The sequence below is a fragment of the Pieris rapae genome, chromosome 1 (assembly GCF_905147795.1).
Source record: "Pieris rapae chromosome 1, ilPieRapa1.1, whole genome shotgun sequence".
Lineage (NCBI taxonomy): Eukaryota > Metazoa > Arthropoda > Insecta > Lepidoptera > Pieridae > Pieris > Pieris rapae.
The window spans coordinates 1,207,379-1,226,245 of record NC_059509.1 but is presented as its reverse complement, the minus strand read 5'-3'; the positions used below and the strand labels follow the sequence as shown (position 1 = coordinate 1,226,245).

General features: G+C 32.5%; 3 protein-coding genes across 6 annotated transcripts in view; 2 read left to right on the top strand and 1 right to left on the bottom strand.

The window, feature by feature from the left end:
* Positions 1-3,416, top strand: part of LOC110994475 (probable beta-hexosaminidase fdl) — an 87,577-nt gene extending 84,161 nt beyond the window's left edge. For both annotated transcript variants that reach the window (XM_045629068.1, XM_045629060.1), the window contains one exon: positions 127-3,416. In XM_045629068.1, the coding sequence (XP_045485024.1) occupies positions 127-1,858 (1,732 nt within the window). In that variant the 3' untranslated portion in view covers positions 1,859-3,416. The remainder of the gene's footprint in view (positions 1-126) is intronic.
* Positions 3,413-17,360, bottom strand: LOC110994474 (protein MLP1). 2 transcript variants are annotated; one of them, XM_022261117.2, is made up of 22 exons: positions 17,218-17,357; positions 17,057-17,118; positions 16,392-16,785; positions 16,135-16,320; positions 15,839-16,053; positions 15,376-15,604; positions 15,192-15,289; positions 13,756-15,085; positions 13,178-13,633; positions 11,666-13,111; positions 11,260-11,586; positions 10,446-10,763; positions 9,865-10,290; positions 9,449-9,781; positions 8,444-8,884; positions 7,144-8,315; positions 6,575-6,829; positions 6,312-6,399; positions 5,117-5,334; positions 4,555-4,668; positions 4,055-4,171; positions 3,413-3,518 (listed from the first exon to the last, which is right to left on the bottom strand). In XM_022261117.2, exons 2-22 carry the CDS (start codon positions 17,090-17,092, stop codon positions 3,471-3,473), a joined length of 8,247 nt encoding a protein of 2,748 aa, XP_022116809.2. In that variant the 5' UTR covers positions 17,093-17,118; positions 17,218-17,357; the 3' UTR covers positions 3,413-3,470. The 2 variants fall into 2 exon arrangements, with proteins under 2 accessions (XP_022116809.2, XP_022116810.2); XM_022261118.2 differs by having other exon boundaries at positions 8,242-8,315; positions 17,057-17,360.
* Positions 17,361-17,731: 371 nt separating this feature from the next.
* On the top strand, positions 17,732-18,765 carry LOC110994451 (bis(5'-nucleosyl)-tetraphosphatase [asymmetrical]). 2 transcript variants are annotated; one of them, XM_022261075.2, is made up of 4 exons: positions 17,732-17,753; positions 17,970-18,090; positions 18,166-18,251; positions 18,433-18,765. In XM_022261075.2, exons 2-4 carry the CDS (start codon positions 17,979-17,981, stop codon positions 18,664-18,666), a joined length of 432 nt encoding a protein of 143 aa, XP_022116767.1. In that variant the 5' UTR covers positions 17,732-17,753; positions 17,970-17,978; the 3' UTR covers positions 18,667-18,765. The 2 variants fall into 2 exon arrangements, with proteins under 2 accessions (XP_022116767.1, XP_022116766.1); XM_022261074.2 differs by lacking the exon at positions 17,732-17,753 and adding an exon at positions 17,888-17,912.
* The last annotated feature ends 102 nt before the right edge of the window (positions 18,766-18,867 follow it).

The window sequence follows — 18,867 nt, the reverse complement described above, 5'->3', positions numbered from 1 at the left end:
ATGAAATTGTTAAACAAAGAGTGAGATGATATAGTAATTTAGACATGAATAAATACATAGATAAATAAGCATCATTTAATAATTTAATAGATCAAATCTATTCATAAAGTTATTCTAACTTTTCAGAGGTATTGAGCCGCAATGGTCCTGGGTATGTAGAAACGAGCGCTGCGAAAGACTCCTTGCAGCAGAAACAACGTTGCTTCAGTCTCTGGCTACGTGTAACATGCTGTGCGCGTCAACGCAATTGTGGCCGCAACCCACTGGTCCAGTCAGCTTAGCGACTGCCGCAGTACCCGTCAGAGCTGATTCGATCACCCTGCAAATACGATCCTCACCATCGCGTGAAGTCTCCAATTACCTTACCGGTGCCTTCTCACTGTTCATCAAAGACTTGAAAGCGTTAGAGAGGAATGGGAATACGGAAAGTCGAAGAAACGACATTGGTGCCACGAGAGACGTTGTTGTTCGTGTTGCTGTTAATGGCTCCGTCGATCCGCGACTACTTCTCAGTACCAACGAGAGTTATAAGCTGACCATGCGTCCCTCTGACAACGTCCTCTATGTCGACATCACCGCGTACTCGTTTTGTGGCGCTAGACATGGCTACGAAACGCTCTCACAGTTGATATGGATAGACCCGTACGCGGGCTCACTTTTGGCTCTTGAAGCTGCGAGTATTGAGGATTCCCCAAAATTCAAATTCCGTGGCCTCTTGCTGGATACGGCTCGCAATTTCTTCCCTGTCAACGAAATTATTCGGACAATTGACGCTATGGCTGCGAATAAATTGAACACGTTCCATTGGCATATCAGTGATTCACAATCGTTTCCTTTCAAACTTAATAGTGTTCCTGAGTTAACACAACATGGCGCATATGGCCCTGGTGCTATTTATACATCTGACGATGTCCGAAATGTAGTGAAAAGAGCTAAGCTACGTGGTATTAGGGTGCTCATAGAAGTGGATACTCCAGCCCATGTGGGACGTGCCTGGTCATGGGGACCAGCGGCAGGGCTTGGACCTCTAGCGCATTGCGTAGAAGTTGAACCTTGGAGTGCGTACTGCGGCGAACCACCATGCGGCCAACTCAATCCCAAAAACCCTCACGTCTATAAAATCCTAGAAAAAGTATACTCTGAAATCATTCAGTTGACTGGTGTTGATGACATATTCCACCTTGGTGGTGATGAAGTCTCTGAACGGTGCTGGACGCAGCACTTCAACGATACGGATCCAATGGATTTGTGGCTTGAGTTTACAAACCGAGCTATGACGTCGTTGCAACGAGCTAATGGTGGTAAATTACCAGAAGTTACTTTATTGTGGTCTTCACGGCTGACTCGGTCCCCGTACTTGGAAAGATTGGATAAGAAACGGTTTGCTATTCAAATTTGGGGAGCCTCGCGGTGGCCTGAATCCCGAGCGGTTTTAGATTCTGGCTTTAGATCTATTCTCTCGCACGTCGATGCATGGTATTTGGATTGTGGGTTTGGTTCCTGGCGAGATAGCTCAGATGGACATTGCGGGCCATATAGATCGTGGCAGCAAATTTACGAGCACAGACCTTGGATAGAAGAAATGATCGGCATGGCCACTGGGGCAGAACCCTGGCGAATCGATGGTGGAGAAGTATGTCTGTGGACAGAGCAATCCGGTCCGGGTGGAGTCGACGCTCGTCTGTGGCCAAGGTCAGCTGCAGTCGCAGAAAGACTGTGGTCTGATAGACCAGAAGGTGCAACTGCTGATGTTTATCTTAGACTAGACACCCAACGCTCAAGGATGTTAGCCAAAGGAGTGGAGGCTATGCCTCTATGGCCAAGATGGTGCACGCACAATCCTAACGCTTGCCTGTAACGCACTTGAAATCTCTTTATACAAGTTTGAACAGGATAACTAAATTTTGTCTTTGAACAAATAATATGATGCTAAAATGGTTATCATAGAACGGTTAAATTATCTTTAACTTGGCGTTTCGAGGGAAAAACGAAGTCGATAATACGATAATAAATAATGTGTGCGATGTCGAGATATGCGAGACCAAGTATTTCAGGTAGAAAGGCTAATTAACTTAAATCAATGTACATAATCTATGTTTTGTACAGAATTGTAATTAAGCGTAAGAAATTATTAGACTAAGCACTAACTTAGATAGTTCAATACGTTCAAATGTATCCGTACTGCCAAGTAGGTCACAAAATTTGCTTAAATTATCAATATTAGTTGTGAATCTATAAATCAATTTTTTATTACGTTATTTTTGTTCGTATGTTTAAGGCTGATTAGTGTCACGATAATCGTCGGCACTGATATTTCAGAATGTATGACTGTCCTAAAAGCTTTATAAAGGTCTGATCGGCACTGATAAACTGCTTGATACTAAAATAAGTCAAGTAAGTAAGATTATTTAGGAAATCAATTTATTAGTAATGTTGTCAAAACGAATGATACTCATTATTTTAGAGTAGGGTTGTAATTTTGATGAAAATTATTTATAAAAGTAGAGTTTAGGTGTTGTGTTAGGTTTTAATATTCTATAAACTCGTAACTACAAAACTGCATTCCTTTCCACCGTCCCAATGTATTCTTTTCAAATTTAACAATTATTTCATTGTTCCCTTTTTAAAACTAATGAAATATAGCAGACCTAATAATATACCTTGAGACAGATCAATATAAACAAATAAATTATATTAAGTAATAATAAATCAATTTTGCTTTACGCAGTAGGTAACCCTGTTCTAGTTTTGTAGTATCTTTATTATGATTATCAATTTATAACAAAAAAAATTTGTATACAAAATTATTTATTTTTTATCATATTGTTTTTATAGCGTTCTTATTTGAGATTTTATGAGATTATTTTTAGACACTAAACGAATGAACCACAAACAATTACGGAAAACAAGAATAAAAAATGCTTTATGTATGAACCGTATTGTATACAGAAATTATTTAAGCGTGTCTGGTATAACGCAGCAACTGCACAGGTACTCTGTAAGTTTGCAGTTTTCTTTCAATATACTGCGCTGTTGTCGCAAATGTATGGTATTGTACAAAACTCAATGTCAGGATTTGCTATTTGTAATAACAGAGTACCGGTGCTGATTTGAAAAAACTTGAAATTAATCTACACCGTGTTTTGTTTATAATTTTATAAATATGAATTTCAATTTCATCAAAGTACAAAATTACGTTAATATAAACGAATCTGTTATTTTCCCTTTCTATAAAGTTGTATACGCTGTGATGAAAAGAAATAGTTCTTTGAGTGATTTTTTTTAATGTCATAGTTTTTAGCCTATTCGTGTGTTAATACGTTAACAAGCACAACTTTGTACGTTTTGTAAGTAATGTTTTGGTGCTAAAAGCAATTTTGTTGTGTACTTCTATTGAATAAAAACAGTTTAATCGACAAAATGTTTTATTAAATCCAAATACAATAAATTAATATATTAAAACAGTGAAATTATTTTTTTCTGAAAATGTTGCTCAGACGTCTGGCCCGCGGTGTGGACTGCAAAAGACATAAAATTAAGAAGTTAAGAAATATTTCTTTGCTGACTATTTGCATGAAGAAAATCTTAATTTAAGACAATGTGACACATTTATTTATGACAAATGACTAACAAAACTGTGTCCCATATCCATTGAGAGATTATGAAAACTATCTTTATAATATATATCAGATTTATTGCTCATATATATTTTATTGCAAACGTAATTAAAAATATATGTAATATTGAAAAACAAAAGACTTTGTAGCTATCAACAACAAAATTTTAAACTAGAGCAAGTAAAATTAAAAAAAAACAATTAATATAAAAAAATCATACAGCTTTTAGGATAAATTATGAATTCGACGTGTTAATAATAAATTAAGTACCTAATTAATTTGGCATGCCAAACTATTTGAGACTGATACTAGCTTTACAAGCCGATTCTGTCGAATAATAAATGATCCTAAAGCTTACATCAACAAACCACAGACATTCGCTATGTTCCACAGAAAATAAATAGATAAATAAACAATGGAATGTCAGTTTCACTCACTTCGGTGGTATCGTTCTTGTTGGTACGGAATAACGAGCGAAGACGCGAAGGAGTACTAGTCTTGCGAGAGGCGTTGGGCTCAGCTTCCACACGAAGAGACTCTCGCAATTCAGAGTCCTGGAATATCAATTTTTCAATACTCAAATTGCCATTAAAATAACAGTCCCATTAAAAGAACTTGTTTGACTTCCGATCTAAATAGATGAGACTAAAACACGATTTTTAAAATTAAAATGTTAGATTGAACTTAATTAAGATTGGACAACAGAGTCATCCAATCACAGCCAAGGGATCCACCTTTTTTTCTTAAACAAAAACGTAGTTTTAAAAACAAAAGCTAGACATCATTTCATTTATTCACGTAAATTATATTATTTAAATAATTTTATATTGCGTATCGAAATCCTACGACAGCTCTCTTTCCGATGACAAGTAATGGATCAAATGGAACGACGATTGGGCTAGTGATGCTGATGCCCGATCACAGGAAATATACTCACAGTGGCTGAGAGTCTTCCGGCCTGTTTGCTTGGCGTTGGTGGTCCAGGCTTCTTATACGCCGTGATGCCCACTTCTTTGCGCACCCCTCTACCACCCAGGGACATTGAACCCATCTGAAATAATTATGTAACATGATTGTGAAAATAATAATTGAATTCAAAGAAATAATAACTTTCGTTAGATAATAAAACAAACTTCTAAATAATCTATAAGTTTGATTTAACAATATTGGCCGAATGAACTTGAATTCTGGTTTCCTGGTGATGTTTTCCTTCAGTTTGAGAGACACATTCTGTAAGGTTTATTTTTTTTTATTATTTATTTATTAAGTCTACAACATCATACATATTGATAATTTTATAAAATCTTATATCTAATATGTATGACAATACATGTAAACATAAGTTATGCTAAAAAAAAATACAAAATTAGAAACATAAACAAAATAAGATAATTACACAATAAAATAAAATTACAAAGAACGTTGGACTGGACTGGAAAAAAGGTTATATAAAGACTTCTTTATTTTGATTTTTAACAAGAGACCAAAGCCATACATACTTTTATATCCTCCTCTTGTAAAGCGTGCACGAACTGAGTTTCAGCCGGATAAGAACTCTTAAGATGAGGCGGACAAAGTGAGTTCCTCCACTTCAATTCGGACAATCGTTGACCATTATTTGGCACTTTCTCCTTCAAGGGCGTAGATTGCAACTCTTTCAACCATCTGTTGTCGAAAACCTCACCTTCTTCGTCTAACATGTGGACGCCACGGGTTTCTGAAGAAGTTAAAACTGATAAGAATTATAAAATTTAGTTTTTCTATACTATCGCTTTTATATACTAACGCAATAAAAATATTCATATAGGTAAACAAGTCAACTTTTAAACGTCAATAGAAAAGATCTTGAATTCATTCTAAATTTACATTTTACTAGTTTTCAAGTCAAGAGCTTAAAGCGGGCAAGAAGAACTGGCAAGAAACTCTCCGCCACTGTTTTGTATCTTTAAGTTTTACATTGCTAATATATATAATTAATAATTCAATAAAACGCGTGAACTACAAATTTAATTGCCAAAAAACAATTTAAATTTAATTATACTATGAAATAAATGCTAACACAACCATTTCAGTCAGTTGATGTCGAAGAACTCGAAAAGTTTATTACGAAAGCATTTCCTCGGGCAACCTTGAAATATCATTAAGTTCTTTAGTTTTAGACATGTATTTGATCAATATTAGCACAGCACGCCATCTGCCTGTCATCGTAACATCAACCGACTGAACTCTTGAATAAAATAAGCAAGAAAATTTGTATAATTTTGAAGTATATCCAGCATAATAAACAAATAAGTACGTCGAGTACTAAACACAAAAATGTTCGAATGAAAAAGAATTTAAAAAAAAATATTCGATCACCAACGATATCATTAGTACAATAATGATTTTCAATTTGAAAAATTCTTTATATAGAGTGTACATTATTTCCATGAATATAACAAACTTATAAGACTAAATATATAATAAATAAATATATAAACACGTTTTAATGGCGTTTTACTTTTTTTAAATCTTATAAAACATGTAACAGTAAAGTTGTAATGTTTCGCAAGGTACCTTACCTAATTTAACTATGGAAACTAAGCAATCTTTAGGTTAGACATACATTTCGAAATACCTAGATTAAAGAAAGGCATTATTGTTAAGTTTATAGACATGAATTTTTTGAATGATTCACATTATTGCCAAATGTACCTTTAGTGTTGTTGGTGACGGGCAGAGAGCGCAACGAATGACAATCTGAAGGTCTGGATGGCTCCTCTTGGTGAGCTACGAGACCAGACTGAAACAATTAAGAGATTAATATATTATTAAGAATATATCAACTGTTTTGCAGACCCCAGCATTATCAACTTTCTAAGCGGGGACTAACGAATAATTTACAAATTTATAACCAAAAGTCAAAAAGGATAAATAAATTCTCAAAATCATTTTTGATGTATGTAAGGTTGTCTTACCGAATGCACGTGTTGAAGGGACATAAGAGAACCAGACCGCTGGGTCTTCCTCAGCCATTCCGCCTCATCCTTTTTCATCAAGAACTTCTCTCCGACATTCCATAGCTCGGTGGTCAACGACCTTATATGTTCCTGGTAAGTCCTACTCGACTCCTCGAGCTTATTACGAGTCTCTTCCAACTCTTTCTCCAATGCAGATACCTCTTCTTTTTGTCTCTCTTTGAATATGGAAATTTGCTCTTGGTACAGTTGTTTCTGAAATATCGATACATGTAATGGCAATAGCTAACATATATTATACATGCTGTCAGTTTGGTATACTCCATGTTACATATAATAAATAAATACATAACATGCCCATGCAGTATAAAAACAATTACCTTGAAGGGTGCAGAAGCAAACTAAACTACATACATGTTTTAATGAACGCAAATAAAACAAAATAACCATTAAAACGTTTATTTAATAAATAACATGTCACATAAAGCCACTCAATAATCCATCTGTAGATAGAACCACCACACAACCTGGTATAATAATATCAACAACAGTAGGGGGGCTATACTGACCATTTTAGCCTTCATCCGGTTGAGTTTGTCTTCGTATTCCGCCCGAACCTCCATCAACGTCACAGATTGCGCATCCTTCGCCCCATCTCCGCTCTTAGCCGAGGTTACTTCCTCCAAAAGCTTCTGGAACGAATTCTCCAGCTCTCCCAGTTGAACCTCTAGACTCGCATTCTGGTAACCCGACGAAGATAGCGATAGTCTATCCATTTCACTGGTAAAAGCCTGCTTAATCTTCTCGGAAGATATCGTTCGACCGATACATCGCTCCACCCATCTCTCCATGTTCATTGCGCACTCCGACAAATCCTGCATCACAGCGGCATAACCTCTTTCTAATTTACACATAGTCGCGTCGGTTATGTGACCGTCCAAGTTGAGAATTTCCCGTCTAACCGTCCGTTGTAAAGAGACGACTCGACTCAATTTCTGACTGTAGAGCTCCTTCATGGAGTTAAATGTCTTCACACTAACAGACAGCTCCGTCAAAAACTTTCTCATATTGATAACTTCGGATTCGTTTATCCTATTCACTTCCGACAATCTATCTCTCTCTTTTTGAAGAGCGATCTGCTTTTCCGAACATCTCTTGAGATGTCTATCTGTAGTTTCCAAAAAGTTCTCGAGATCTTCCATGGTTATTGTTCCCGCATTGAGATTTCGCCTGATATCATTGTCGCTGCTTGTGGAATTGCCAAAGTTGGACAGTTCTTTTAAGATGCTGTTGCTTTTAATTTCGGCGACTCTTTTAAGGATCATAGCTTGATATCTGGCCGAGAGTTTAATAATCTGCGTGGCTCTATTTTCTGTTACGCTCATTTTGGACACTTGCTTCTTGAGGTCGGCGATTTCTTCGTTCTTCTGGTAGACTATTTTCTTGATCTGACAAGAGAGTTGCTGGCAGTTTTCTTTACTGAGCTCCAAATCTTTGGAGACGTCGAGAAGTTTGTTTTCCGATTCAGCGAGAAGAGATTTGAGGTATGTAATATCGCTTTGTAGAGAGGTGATAGTGCGATTTTTGTCTTGGAGAATTATCTCCAGGTCTGAAATGGTTTTGTAACTGTCCGTGGAGGTGTGTGAGTCTGTGGAGTTATTATCTACCTGATTGTGAAGTTGACGGAGTTCCATTTCCACTTGATGTCTGTGAGGTGATTTTTCTCGGCTAGTTGCTGCAACTGAAAAGATAAGTGTTTTTAGTTTGATATTTTGCAACAATACAATCTTTTCGTACAAGTTAATAAATGCTTAAATATAAAAAATTAGTTGTCATATTCATGCATTATATAATATTCTAAATACTCACATGTTTCTCTTTGTCCAACAAGTTGAATCAATTCCTCATTCTCCTTTCTTAGTACATTCACAACCTCCAAATCTGACTTTGCATCATCTAAACGCTGTCTCAAATCTCCAACATCTGAGTTCAAAGCCTTTATTTCTCTCAAATAATGTTCTTTTGCACTTTTCTCTTCTATAAATTTCCTAGTAATTTCGTTTATTTCTAAATTTGTATTGTTGATTGACAAAATAGCGTTGTCTCTTTCACCTCTTAACATTTCTATACCCTTTTGCAATACGTCTATCTCTTTTTGTTTCCTCTCTAGTTCTACTAACGCTTTATCGTGATATTCTTGTAGGAGATTACATTTATTAATAAGGTTTTGCTTTTCTTTATCTAATGTTTGAGAGAATCGTTTATTTTCATCCAATTTGGAGTCGAAACGTGATTTCATATCTTTTATTTCTGTAAAAAATACGATCTTTTATTTAAATTCTTCCCTTACCAGATCATATTTAAAAGTCAGGAACGACAGCTAAAGTATAAGTAAAGTAGCTAAAGTAAAGCCTATGCTAGGATGGATGCTAGGAATAAAGTCGAGACATTCTCTAGACAACAAACTCCATATAGTAGTCATCTTAAATCCCATTTGGCATATAGCCTCCAAACTGTGGAGAAGCGTACGTGATACAAACATAAATATACTCCTCCAGCGACAACAGAACAGACGAAGTTCACGAACACCTTAAAATGAGAACTATCAAAGAGAACATCCGGCGACTGGCAGCTAAATACAAAGATACCTGTCACGATGTTTTACTTCTAGGAAGATGAGTAGATGCTTCCAATAGGATGCATGACAGCACCACAGAATTGATTCGCTCTTAGGCTGATTGCAAATAATTGCAGAAGAAAAAAATCTTCCCTAAAGTGTGTCTATTACTTACACTCGCTCAAAAGGTATGTGTGCATTTATTTTAAATTTTCGAAATATACATAATATTAAGTATTGTTAATTATGAAACTTACCCATTTCTTTGTTTTTTAATTCTTCTTCTAATTCCGCTCTTATCTTGACCAACTCAATATTTTTTTCCTCAATTACAATATTTTCTTCGAGTTTAACATTTAATTCGTTAATCTGTTTTATCAATTCCCCCTTTTCTCGTTGCAAAATGGATCTGTCTCTTTCCAAATTCGTGACTTTGTTAAGAATATCGGTGTGACTTTGTATTTTCTCTTGCAATAAGCTGTTATTAATTTTGAGTTCACACAAGTCTTTATTAAGTGAATCACGCTCTTTTTCCACTCCATCCAACTTGATTTTTAGTTCATTATTTTCTTCATCTTTGCAAACAATATCTGCAACAATACACATGGTTTCTTATAAGTTTTCTGTGGGAACTTCAACATTAGTAGAACAATCATAGTATATAAGTCCATACCTTTTTTACATTTCTCAAATTCCTCATATAAACTACCCTTTTCAACCGTAAGTTGAGTCACTTGGTTCTGAAAACCACTTATCTCTGATTCCAGTTTAGTCTCCAAATTTTGCTTTTCCTTTCTCAAATTATCTAAATCTCTAAATAGTGCTTCAAATGCTTGATCTTTTTCATTAAGTTTGCCGAGGGAATTATTTTTTTCAACATTAATTAATTCTTTTAACGTTGCTATTTCTCCTTCTAACGCGTCGATTGTTTTGACGTGAACATTAATAACTTTATTGAGACTCGTCTTTTGATCCTCCATAACTGATTCAGTTACTGTAACCATGTTTTTGAGTACTTGCCTCTCTGATTCAAATTCGCTTATTAACTTCTCTTGAATTTGTTTATGGGTCTTGATTTCTTCTTCCAATGACTTTATGGCTAAAATAATATTACGATTTAATTTTTTCTAGCAATCCTATATTTTTATATATATTATACTAGCCTTTATATTGTAAAATAGCAAACATATATCAAAAATTTATAAATAATATATTTTATTTAAATAGCATGCAAATTTAGTACGTAAAAATTACCTTGGTTGTTTTTATCAATGGTCTCTTGTAATTTATCTCTTTCATTTCTTACACCATCCAGTTCTACTGCCTTATCTTTTAAATAATTAGTCAATTTTGTTACCATCATGTTTAAGTTGTCTATTTGACATTCATATGTTTCTTTTAATTTATCAGTCAAATTTTCGTTATCAATTAGTTTGTCTTTCAACGAGTGTACTTTTTCATCTAATTGTATTCTTACTCCAGTCAATTCATTGCGAAGTGAATCATTGTCTTTTTGTAGTCTATTAATTTCTCCTGTTTTTGATTCTAACATTTCACTTTGTTGACTAATTTCTGAAATAAAAAAAGACTTACGGCATATGGTACAATGTGTGAGAGAGCTATATTAACGGCGATAATTTCTTATTTGTCGACTATAGTCGACGCATTATGAACCGAGGCTTCGGGCCTATTAATATAAATCATATTTATCTGTCTCGCTCGTACTTACAAGTCTTATCGAGAAGTGTAGTAATGTGCGTAAGAATGATAGAAGTGAATATCGCTATTAGTATCCTAATACGGTACGATTGATATATTAATTATGTAAAGTATATATAGTAAGAATTTTATTTATTTTAAAATTGAGGCAAGCTTCAGGGGTCTGGGGTCTTGGGGTCAGTTTCAAAAATCCGATCCAAAGTATCCATAACGGGTTGCATCGCGTGCACCTACTGTCAGTGCTATTTATTTGCCGACACCGATAACATTTTTTAAATATATTAAGCAAATGTGGTTAAACTCAGTGTGGTTAAAGAAATTATAAAGGAAAAAAATGAAATTAACTTACTTATTTTGTATTCACCAATACCTTTAAGAAGATTCTGTATATCTTCTTCAAGTGTTAAAACTTTTTGCTTATGTTCATCTCTGGCCTCTTTTAATGTTTTAATTTCCTGATTTAAATCATTTTCATTTTTCTTTGAAATAGTCAATTCTTGAATGAGAGATTTAGCTACGTCCAAAATACTAGTAAATTTCTCTGCTAAATTGAGATCTTTAGATTTTAAATTATGTTCAATTAAATTGGCAAAGTTTTTAGTAGTTACTATTTCTATAAATGCATCGAAGCCACTATTTAATGCGGAAGCAATTTGATCATGCGCACCTTTTAAGTCTGAAATCGAATGTTCAATCAATATTTTTTTTTTAATTTAAAATACATAAATATCAACAGGAAAATAATTGATACATACGTTTGTAATCAGATTGAAGATGTTTGAATTCTGATGTTATATTTTTTATTTCTTCATCTGAATTTACTGTGGCTACAGAGTATTTTTGACTTATTTCTTCAAATCGCTGATTAATTTGATCTTTTTCACTTGTCATGTCATCCAGTTTTTGTTTCATTCCATTTGATATCTTCGTAAGTAATAGTTTTTCTTGAATTATATCGGTTTTTTCCTGCATCAAATCGTTTTTGACTTTTGTTAGCTCCATCATTTTATTTTTTAAAAGTTCGATTTGAGCGAGAGACTCTTCTTTTTCTACTATAAAGCTTTCCGCCTGCTGGTAAAGTTTAGATTTTTCGTTCTCAAGCGCATTTATCATTGTTTTAAGCTTCGATACTTCCTCTGTTAAGTTTCCATTTTCAATGGTCAGTTGGTTAAATTGTTTTTCAAGATGCATTCTATTTAATATCTCTGTTGCTAATTTTTCATCTAATTCTGCTTTATTATCAGCTATGTTGCCTTTTTCTTGTTCCAACATTTTTTTATTTAAACCTTCATCAATAAGTTTCTGTGTTAGGCATTCTTTTTCTTCAATTAATGTTTCCTTAATTTTCTTTAAACTGTCTAATTGTTCTATCACTTGCTTCTTTTGCAAAGATATGGTCTCTTTTTCTTCTTCAACCATTTTCCTCACATATTTTTCTTCCAGCAGTTCTTGAATCATTATAGCTTTTTCGTTTAGCAACGAGTCTCGTTCAGCTTCCAATACTCTGTAAGATGTTTGATCATCTAAAGTTTTTTGAAGCAAAATGCTATTTTCCTCCAATAAGTTTTTCTTTTCTGATTCTAACGAATCTCTAACTGCTTTCTCGGTAGTAAGGGTATGTTTTAAATCGTTACTTTCTTGATCACACGCTTTTTTCAGTTCAACAATCTCTTTATTCATTTCCCTAATAATCTCCAGATTGATATTATTTTGTGCACTAATATCAGCAATAGCGTTTTCTCTTTCAACAATTACTTCATTTAGAGATTTAACAATGTCAATATATTCATGAATCTGTTTATCTTTTTGATTATTTAGTTGCTCTAACTCAGATATCAGTTTCTCCCATTTCTTTGTGTCAGAGTTATAATTTTGTTTTTCTACTTCTAACTGTTGCACTAAAGACTGCACATTTTTTTCCAAATCTTCAATCAAGCTATTCTTTTCCTTGACGATCACTTCATGGCTAATGTTATCCTCTTCTAAGGTATATTGTAGTTGTACATTTTCTCGCTGTAAAGCGTCGAAAGCTTGTTCTTTCATTTCAGTTTCTGTTTTTAGTTTATTTTGCAATTCTGTGTTGATCAACTTTAATTGTTCGACCGAACATTGTAAATTATAAATTTCAGATTCCTTCTGCAAAATTATTTCTTTATGATTTATAACAGCTTGTGATATGTCACCTTCTAATTTCTTTAATTCTGAAAAATATAAAAATTTACAAACTTTTCCTTTATGGTTTGAAGTATTATAGGGTATACACTTACCAGCACTTTTTTTTGTGTTGTCAGTCTCCATTTCCTTTACAACTTTAGAAAGTTGAGCAATTTCTGATTTATTTTTTAAAATCTCTTCACTGTACTGAGATGTTATATTATTAAACAAGTCACATTTTTTAAGATACTCTTTTTCAATGCTACTTTTTCGACTGGTTTCTTCAGTAAGTTTCTGAAGTAATAATGTTTTTTCGCTTTCAACAACAGCAAGTGTTTCACGTTCATCCTGTATCATTTTATTAAGGCATTCTTTTTCTACTTTTAATGTTTGGATAGTCAGTTCGTATTTCTCATTTGCGCAATTAGACTTAAATTTAAATTCTTTAAGTGATTTTTCTGTATCAGTAAGTTTAACTGCTAATTTAGATGTTTCAGTGTTAAAATCGTGTTGTAATTCATCAAACAGTTTTTTGTTAACTGCAGCAGAATCTTCAAATTGCTTAATTACTGCAAAACCAACCATATATTACATTATATAAGAAAAAAGTGTAAAGCTGTGCATTAAAAATATTATATCATTTGACTACTAAATAAATCACATAAAACACCTATAAGTATGAACACGTTACCTGTGCATTTTTCTTCGAGAAGCCTTGTAAATTTATTAATTTCTTCATGTAAAGATGCTATGATTGTAGACTTTTCCTCCAATACTTTTTGGAGGTTGTCATTTTTTTTGTACAATAAAATATTTTTTTCTTGTTCTTTAATTTTTTCTTGTTCTTCAGACTGAAGTTTATCTTGCATATCTTTCAAAATTGAAGCTTGTTCTGCTTTAAGAGTTTTTATGAATGTTTTTTTCTCAGTTATGTCATTTGTAAGTTGATCCAATTTCTCCTTAAAGATTGATTTTTCAGTAACAAAATTTTCATGTATTTCTTTTAATTTTAATTCCTTTTCAGTAATTGTATTATCTCTCTCTGCTATTATATTTTCTAGTTCGCATATTCTGTTCTGCAAACCTAATTTGTATTTTATTTCATCATGCAATTGACTTTTAAGGGTATTAATTGTAGCTTGAGATTCATTTAAATCACATGTCAGTTTGGTTTTCATTTCATCATAACCACTTTCCAGACTGTCTATGTCTTTTTCTAATTTTTCAATTTTAGAGTCGCGGTTTTTAATCTCATCTAGCAATTTCTCTCTATTTTCTTCTAAGATTTTGCACTCCTCTTGAGATTTAGTATAACTATTGTTTACACATTCCAACTCTGTCTTTAACTCTTCATTAGCATCAGTATATTGTTTTAGCTGAATATGTGCATCTAAAAGTTCACGACATTTATTTTGTAGTTCTTTTTCAAGGGCTGACCTTTGTGTAGCAAGGTTCATTAAATCATTATTATGTTTATTGGATATGTCATCCTTAATTTCTTTTTCTGATTTTAGCTGCATTTGAAGATTCTCAATCATTTCACCATTTTCATTAATTTTATCTTGCAATTCAAATAACTCATTATTCCTGTTGAGTGCTTTGTCATTCAATAACATTATTGTTGTTTCATATTCTTCTCTCAATTTATTTTTGGACGACTTTTCAGTTTCAATGTCAACTTGAAGATTTTTAATAACATTTTCTAGTTTTGCTACTTCACTTTGTAGACTCTCTAGAAGAGATAGTTTTTCTTCTTGTAATGTTTGAATTTCCTGCATCTTTGTGGCAATAACTCTTTTTGATGTTTCATTACTTTCCTTTAATTTTATTTGCATCTCATCAAGGTCACTGCTTAGTTTATTTATTTCATTATCAAAATGTAATTTTATGGAATTTTTTACTTCTAACTCTTCATTAATTATGTGGTTTAGGTTTTGTATTTCAGTATCTTTCTGGGATACAGTCACACGAAAAGCTTTATTTTCATTTTCCAACTTTTTGCTCAAGTCAGTTAATTTGGTCTATAAAAATGGTATTTAAAGAGTTTGAGTTAATATATAACAGTTTAAGATTTTGTAGCCTGTTTATATTGAAGGCAATTATAATTAATTTATTTTAAATATTTACCTCAAGTTCTTTAATTTGTGTTTCAAGGACAACAATCTTTGCTCGCTCCTCTCCAAGTTGGACTTCAATAACATTTGCACAGGCTTCACTGCAAATAGCTAAAACATAAGAAGTCATTGTACATAATATGTATTAATTTATATTTAACAAACTGACTAATTTATAATAATTTTCCAACACTCACATGTATTATTCAAACGACAGTGTACACTAATGTCATTATCATCACATTCCAGTTGACTACTCTCTAAATCATTTAAACGATTATGTTGCCTTAATTCTGACACTAACTCTTGAAGAGATTGTGTCCTTAGTCTTTCATTTTCTAACTCTTCAGTTAACTGGTTAGCTCGGATTGCCTCTTGTTGATTCAGGTTAAGTAAAATATCATATTGGTGTTTGGTTTCATCCAACTACAAATAAAAAAAATAATAAATACAGGTATTTGTGCATTACAAAGAAGGTTCAGTCATTACATCAAGGTCAGAATACAAATTAAATTAAATTACATTTAGGAGTTTTTTTGACAGTAAATGTGAACTTCAGCCTCTAAAGTCAGCTTAAATATATTGATTAAATAATAAAATATGTTTAAAAATATTGAAATATATATTTATCTATAAGTAGAATGTTAAATATATACATACCTTACTCTTATATACATCTCTTTCATGTTGCAAATCATCCATTTGTTCCTGAACATTAACCAAACATTGTTCCGTTTCTTCCAATTGCTTCATTAATTTAGCAGAATTATTTTTCTCCGGCTCTAAAATCTTGGCCTCCTGTTTTTGACCACAACATAGTGATATTTTGGCTTTTAAATTAAGAACCTCCAACTTATAATTTTCTTTATCTTTGACTGAAAAGTTTTAATTTAGAATGTTATTAAAAAATTATTTTAATTTTTATAAATACATCTCTCTCAATATTTTAAAAGTACCAAGTTTTTCAAGCTTCAAGTTAGTCCTGCTAAGCTCTTCTTGAAGAAAATTTCGATCAAATCTTTCAGCATCTAAAGATGCTTGCAAACGTCGCACTTCAGTATGAAGTGAACGTAATGCTGGTGGAGTTTGAGATACTGAAAACTGCTCCAAGCTTGACCCTGGAATAGCTTGAATGCAAGACTCTGAAATTAAAAAATAAGTATGAAAAATATGTATTGAACAATTATCAAATGATATGAAAATATTATTATACCTTTAATAGCTATGCAAACATTATCAAGTGAAATATTGGAGCATGCCATCAAGCATTTAGTGAAGTTTAATATTATTTCTTGATCTTCTGTTTGAAGATTTTTGCACATGGCACTCCTAATATATACATCTTTGGAGTTGACACACACAAAATATAACAGTAATGAAGCAGCTGTATACACCTCATCTTCTGATTCTGGTTCTGTTGATCCATTTTCAAATTTAAAATTAGGAAACTTTTCTATTATAAACTCTTGCACTGTGTGAGCATCCAACAATGATGATTTTGATTCATCCAAACTAAAATTATCCCTCAAATGGGATATTATACCAACAAGGGTTTCCAAATTTACTTGTAAGATTTTTTTGTTCTCATCATTAAAGTAACAATTTATCTGAAATAAAAATTTATGATATAAACAAAAGAATAAAGAAAAGGATGTTTCAATACGGAACTGTGACTACAAATTTAGTATGGATTAAAAGTCAAGCAAAACATCTGGCGGCAACAGCTGCGCACCTGGCCCTATAGACCCAACGGTTGTTATAACGAACACAAGCGAATTGATATTATAATTACCCAAATACAAATATAACTATCAGTGTAACAGGTTTATAATATCTTTATCACAATAAATTCTATGAAATATTCATGAAAATGCTTACCCAGTTTGTTATAATAATTTTCCACTTTTTCAACATTGTCAACGTTCTGTTTCAATGTCGCACTGATTAAGTAAACACAAATTAAAAATTGCACCGCATTAAACACTAGTCCTAGAAGGATAATACCACATAATTTATTTTTAAAAATTAGAAGTCGTTACCTAAAAATCCATGTTGTAATGTTGATCACAAGCCTGAAGCCGTTGCAGTTTGAAAATAAGTTGTTTTTTGATTCGGTAATCGGTATTCTTTTTCAAATCTCCAAAGAAACGTTAAAAATGTTGACAGTTGGTTGGTTACAGATATACCTAATTTCTTTAAAATACTGAACCGGTTGTTATTTTTAAAATATGATTAAACTTATAATAGACCTTACAACATTTTTTTTGTAATTTGAAAAAAATATTTTGCATTATAAGATTCCCGAAAAAAATAGTTTTTAAATTATAACATGAAAAATGAAATAAAATCCGTTCTTTACGTTCATAGACAGTGTACATAAGTACAGTAATCAGAATTAAGAAACTTTGACAATTAACACCAACAAATATCGAAAAGAAGTTTGTTTATTTACTATATTATCCCAATTTTATGGAATTTAATGTATGACTCGATAATTCGATATAAGTATTTTCGAATGAAAATTTGAGTTCCTTTGCACACGAAAATAAGACATTTATTTAGTGTCACGAAAAAGGTAACCCGGAATGGAAATATTCCTCTCTCAAGTTTAAATGATTTATTAGCTATAAATATAAGTAATTAGTTATTAAACGGAAAAAACTCTAAAATCTTATTACAACTGTTTTCTTTTCTTGTTAACCAGAGCACTATTGCACAATAAGCTTAATCCAAGGTAACAATGTAAGTAATTCAATTATAACATATTATTATATTTGCATTTCCTTTTCAGAACAAGATTATGTCGCCGACACGAGCTGCAGGTTTAGTTATATACAGATACTCTAATGAGTTAATACAGTTTCTTCTCTTACAAACCTCATATGGCATACATCATTGGACTCCTCCTAAAGGTACAACAATAAGTAATTATATTTTTGAATGTTTATTAGTTTTATAATTTACTGTGTATGATTAAATTTTTTTAGGTCATGTTGATCCAGGGGAATCTGACTGGGAGACAGCTTTACGAGAGACACAAGAAGAAGCTGGTTACATAAAGGATGATTTAGAGGTAATTTTCTGTTATATTAGTAGTATTAAAGTGGTATTTAGAAATTCTGTTGAATTTAAGGGAGTCATTATAAGTACTAAAGGAAAGGTGATCCTTAAAGTATATTTCGAGACATTAAATTTTCCATAGTTCAGATTTCAATAATAAAGTTTTTTATAGTTAAGTTTAAATGACATTACAGATTGATCAAACCTCAAAGAAAGTTCTCTCTTATGAAGTAAATGGAAAGCCCAAAGAAGTAGTATATTGGCTAGCAAAATTAATTAACCCAGAAGCACCAGTGAAACTTTCAGATGAACATCAGGATTTCAAATGGCTACCTTTACCACAAGCCCAAGACTTGTCAGGTTATGATGATATGAAACAATTACTTTCTGAGTATTATGGATTAGCATCAAGTAAATTGAAACAATGAAGGTTAAGTTAGGCCAATATTTATTGGCAATGATGTAAGAATCAAATTGAATTATCCAAATCAATGAAAATATGAATAAATATATCATAATACCCATTAGGTTCCTATTTTTTAATATTCATTGCTTGACATGTAGGTAGAAATAATTATGCATTTTTATTTCTTCTAGGTTGTTATTGTTCATCCAATTATATCTATTTT

Bases quoted from the DNA above. Each gene is read 5' to 3' on its own strand.
- LOC110994474 (XM_022261117.2), bottom strand. From the start codon at position 17,092: ATGTTGAAAAAGTGGAAAATTATTATAACAAACTGG. The intron at 15,605-15,838 runs GTATGTATATAT...TTTTATTTGTAG, and splicing joins GAGATGTATATAAGAGTAAG to TTGGATGAAACCAAACACCA. The intron at 11,587-11,665 runs GTATGTATCAAT...ATTCGATTTCAG, and splicing joins TCTTCAATCTGATTACAAAC to ACTTAAAAGGTGCGCATGAT.
- LOC110994451 (XM_022261075.2), top strand. From the start codon at position 17,979: ATGTCGCCGACACGAGCTGCAGGTTTAGTTATATACAGATACTCTAAT. The intron at 18,091-18,165 runs GTACAACAATAA...AAATTTTTTTAG, and splicing joins TCATTGGACTCCTCCTAAAG to GTCATGTTGATCCAGGGGAA. The intron at 18,252-18,432 runs GTAATTTTCTGT...ATGACATTACAG, and splicing joins ACATAAAGGATGATTTAGAG to ATTGATCAAACCTCAAAGAA.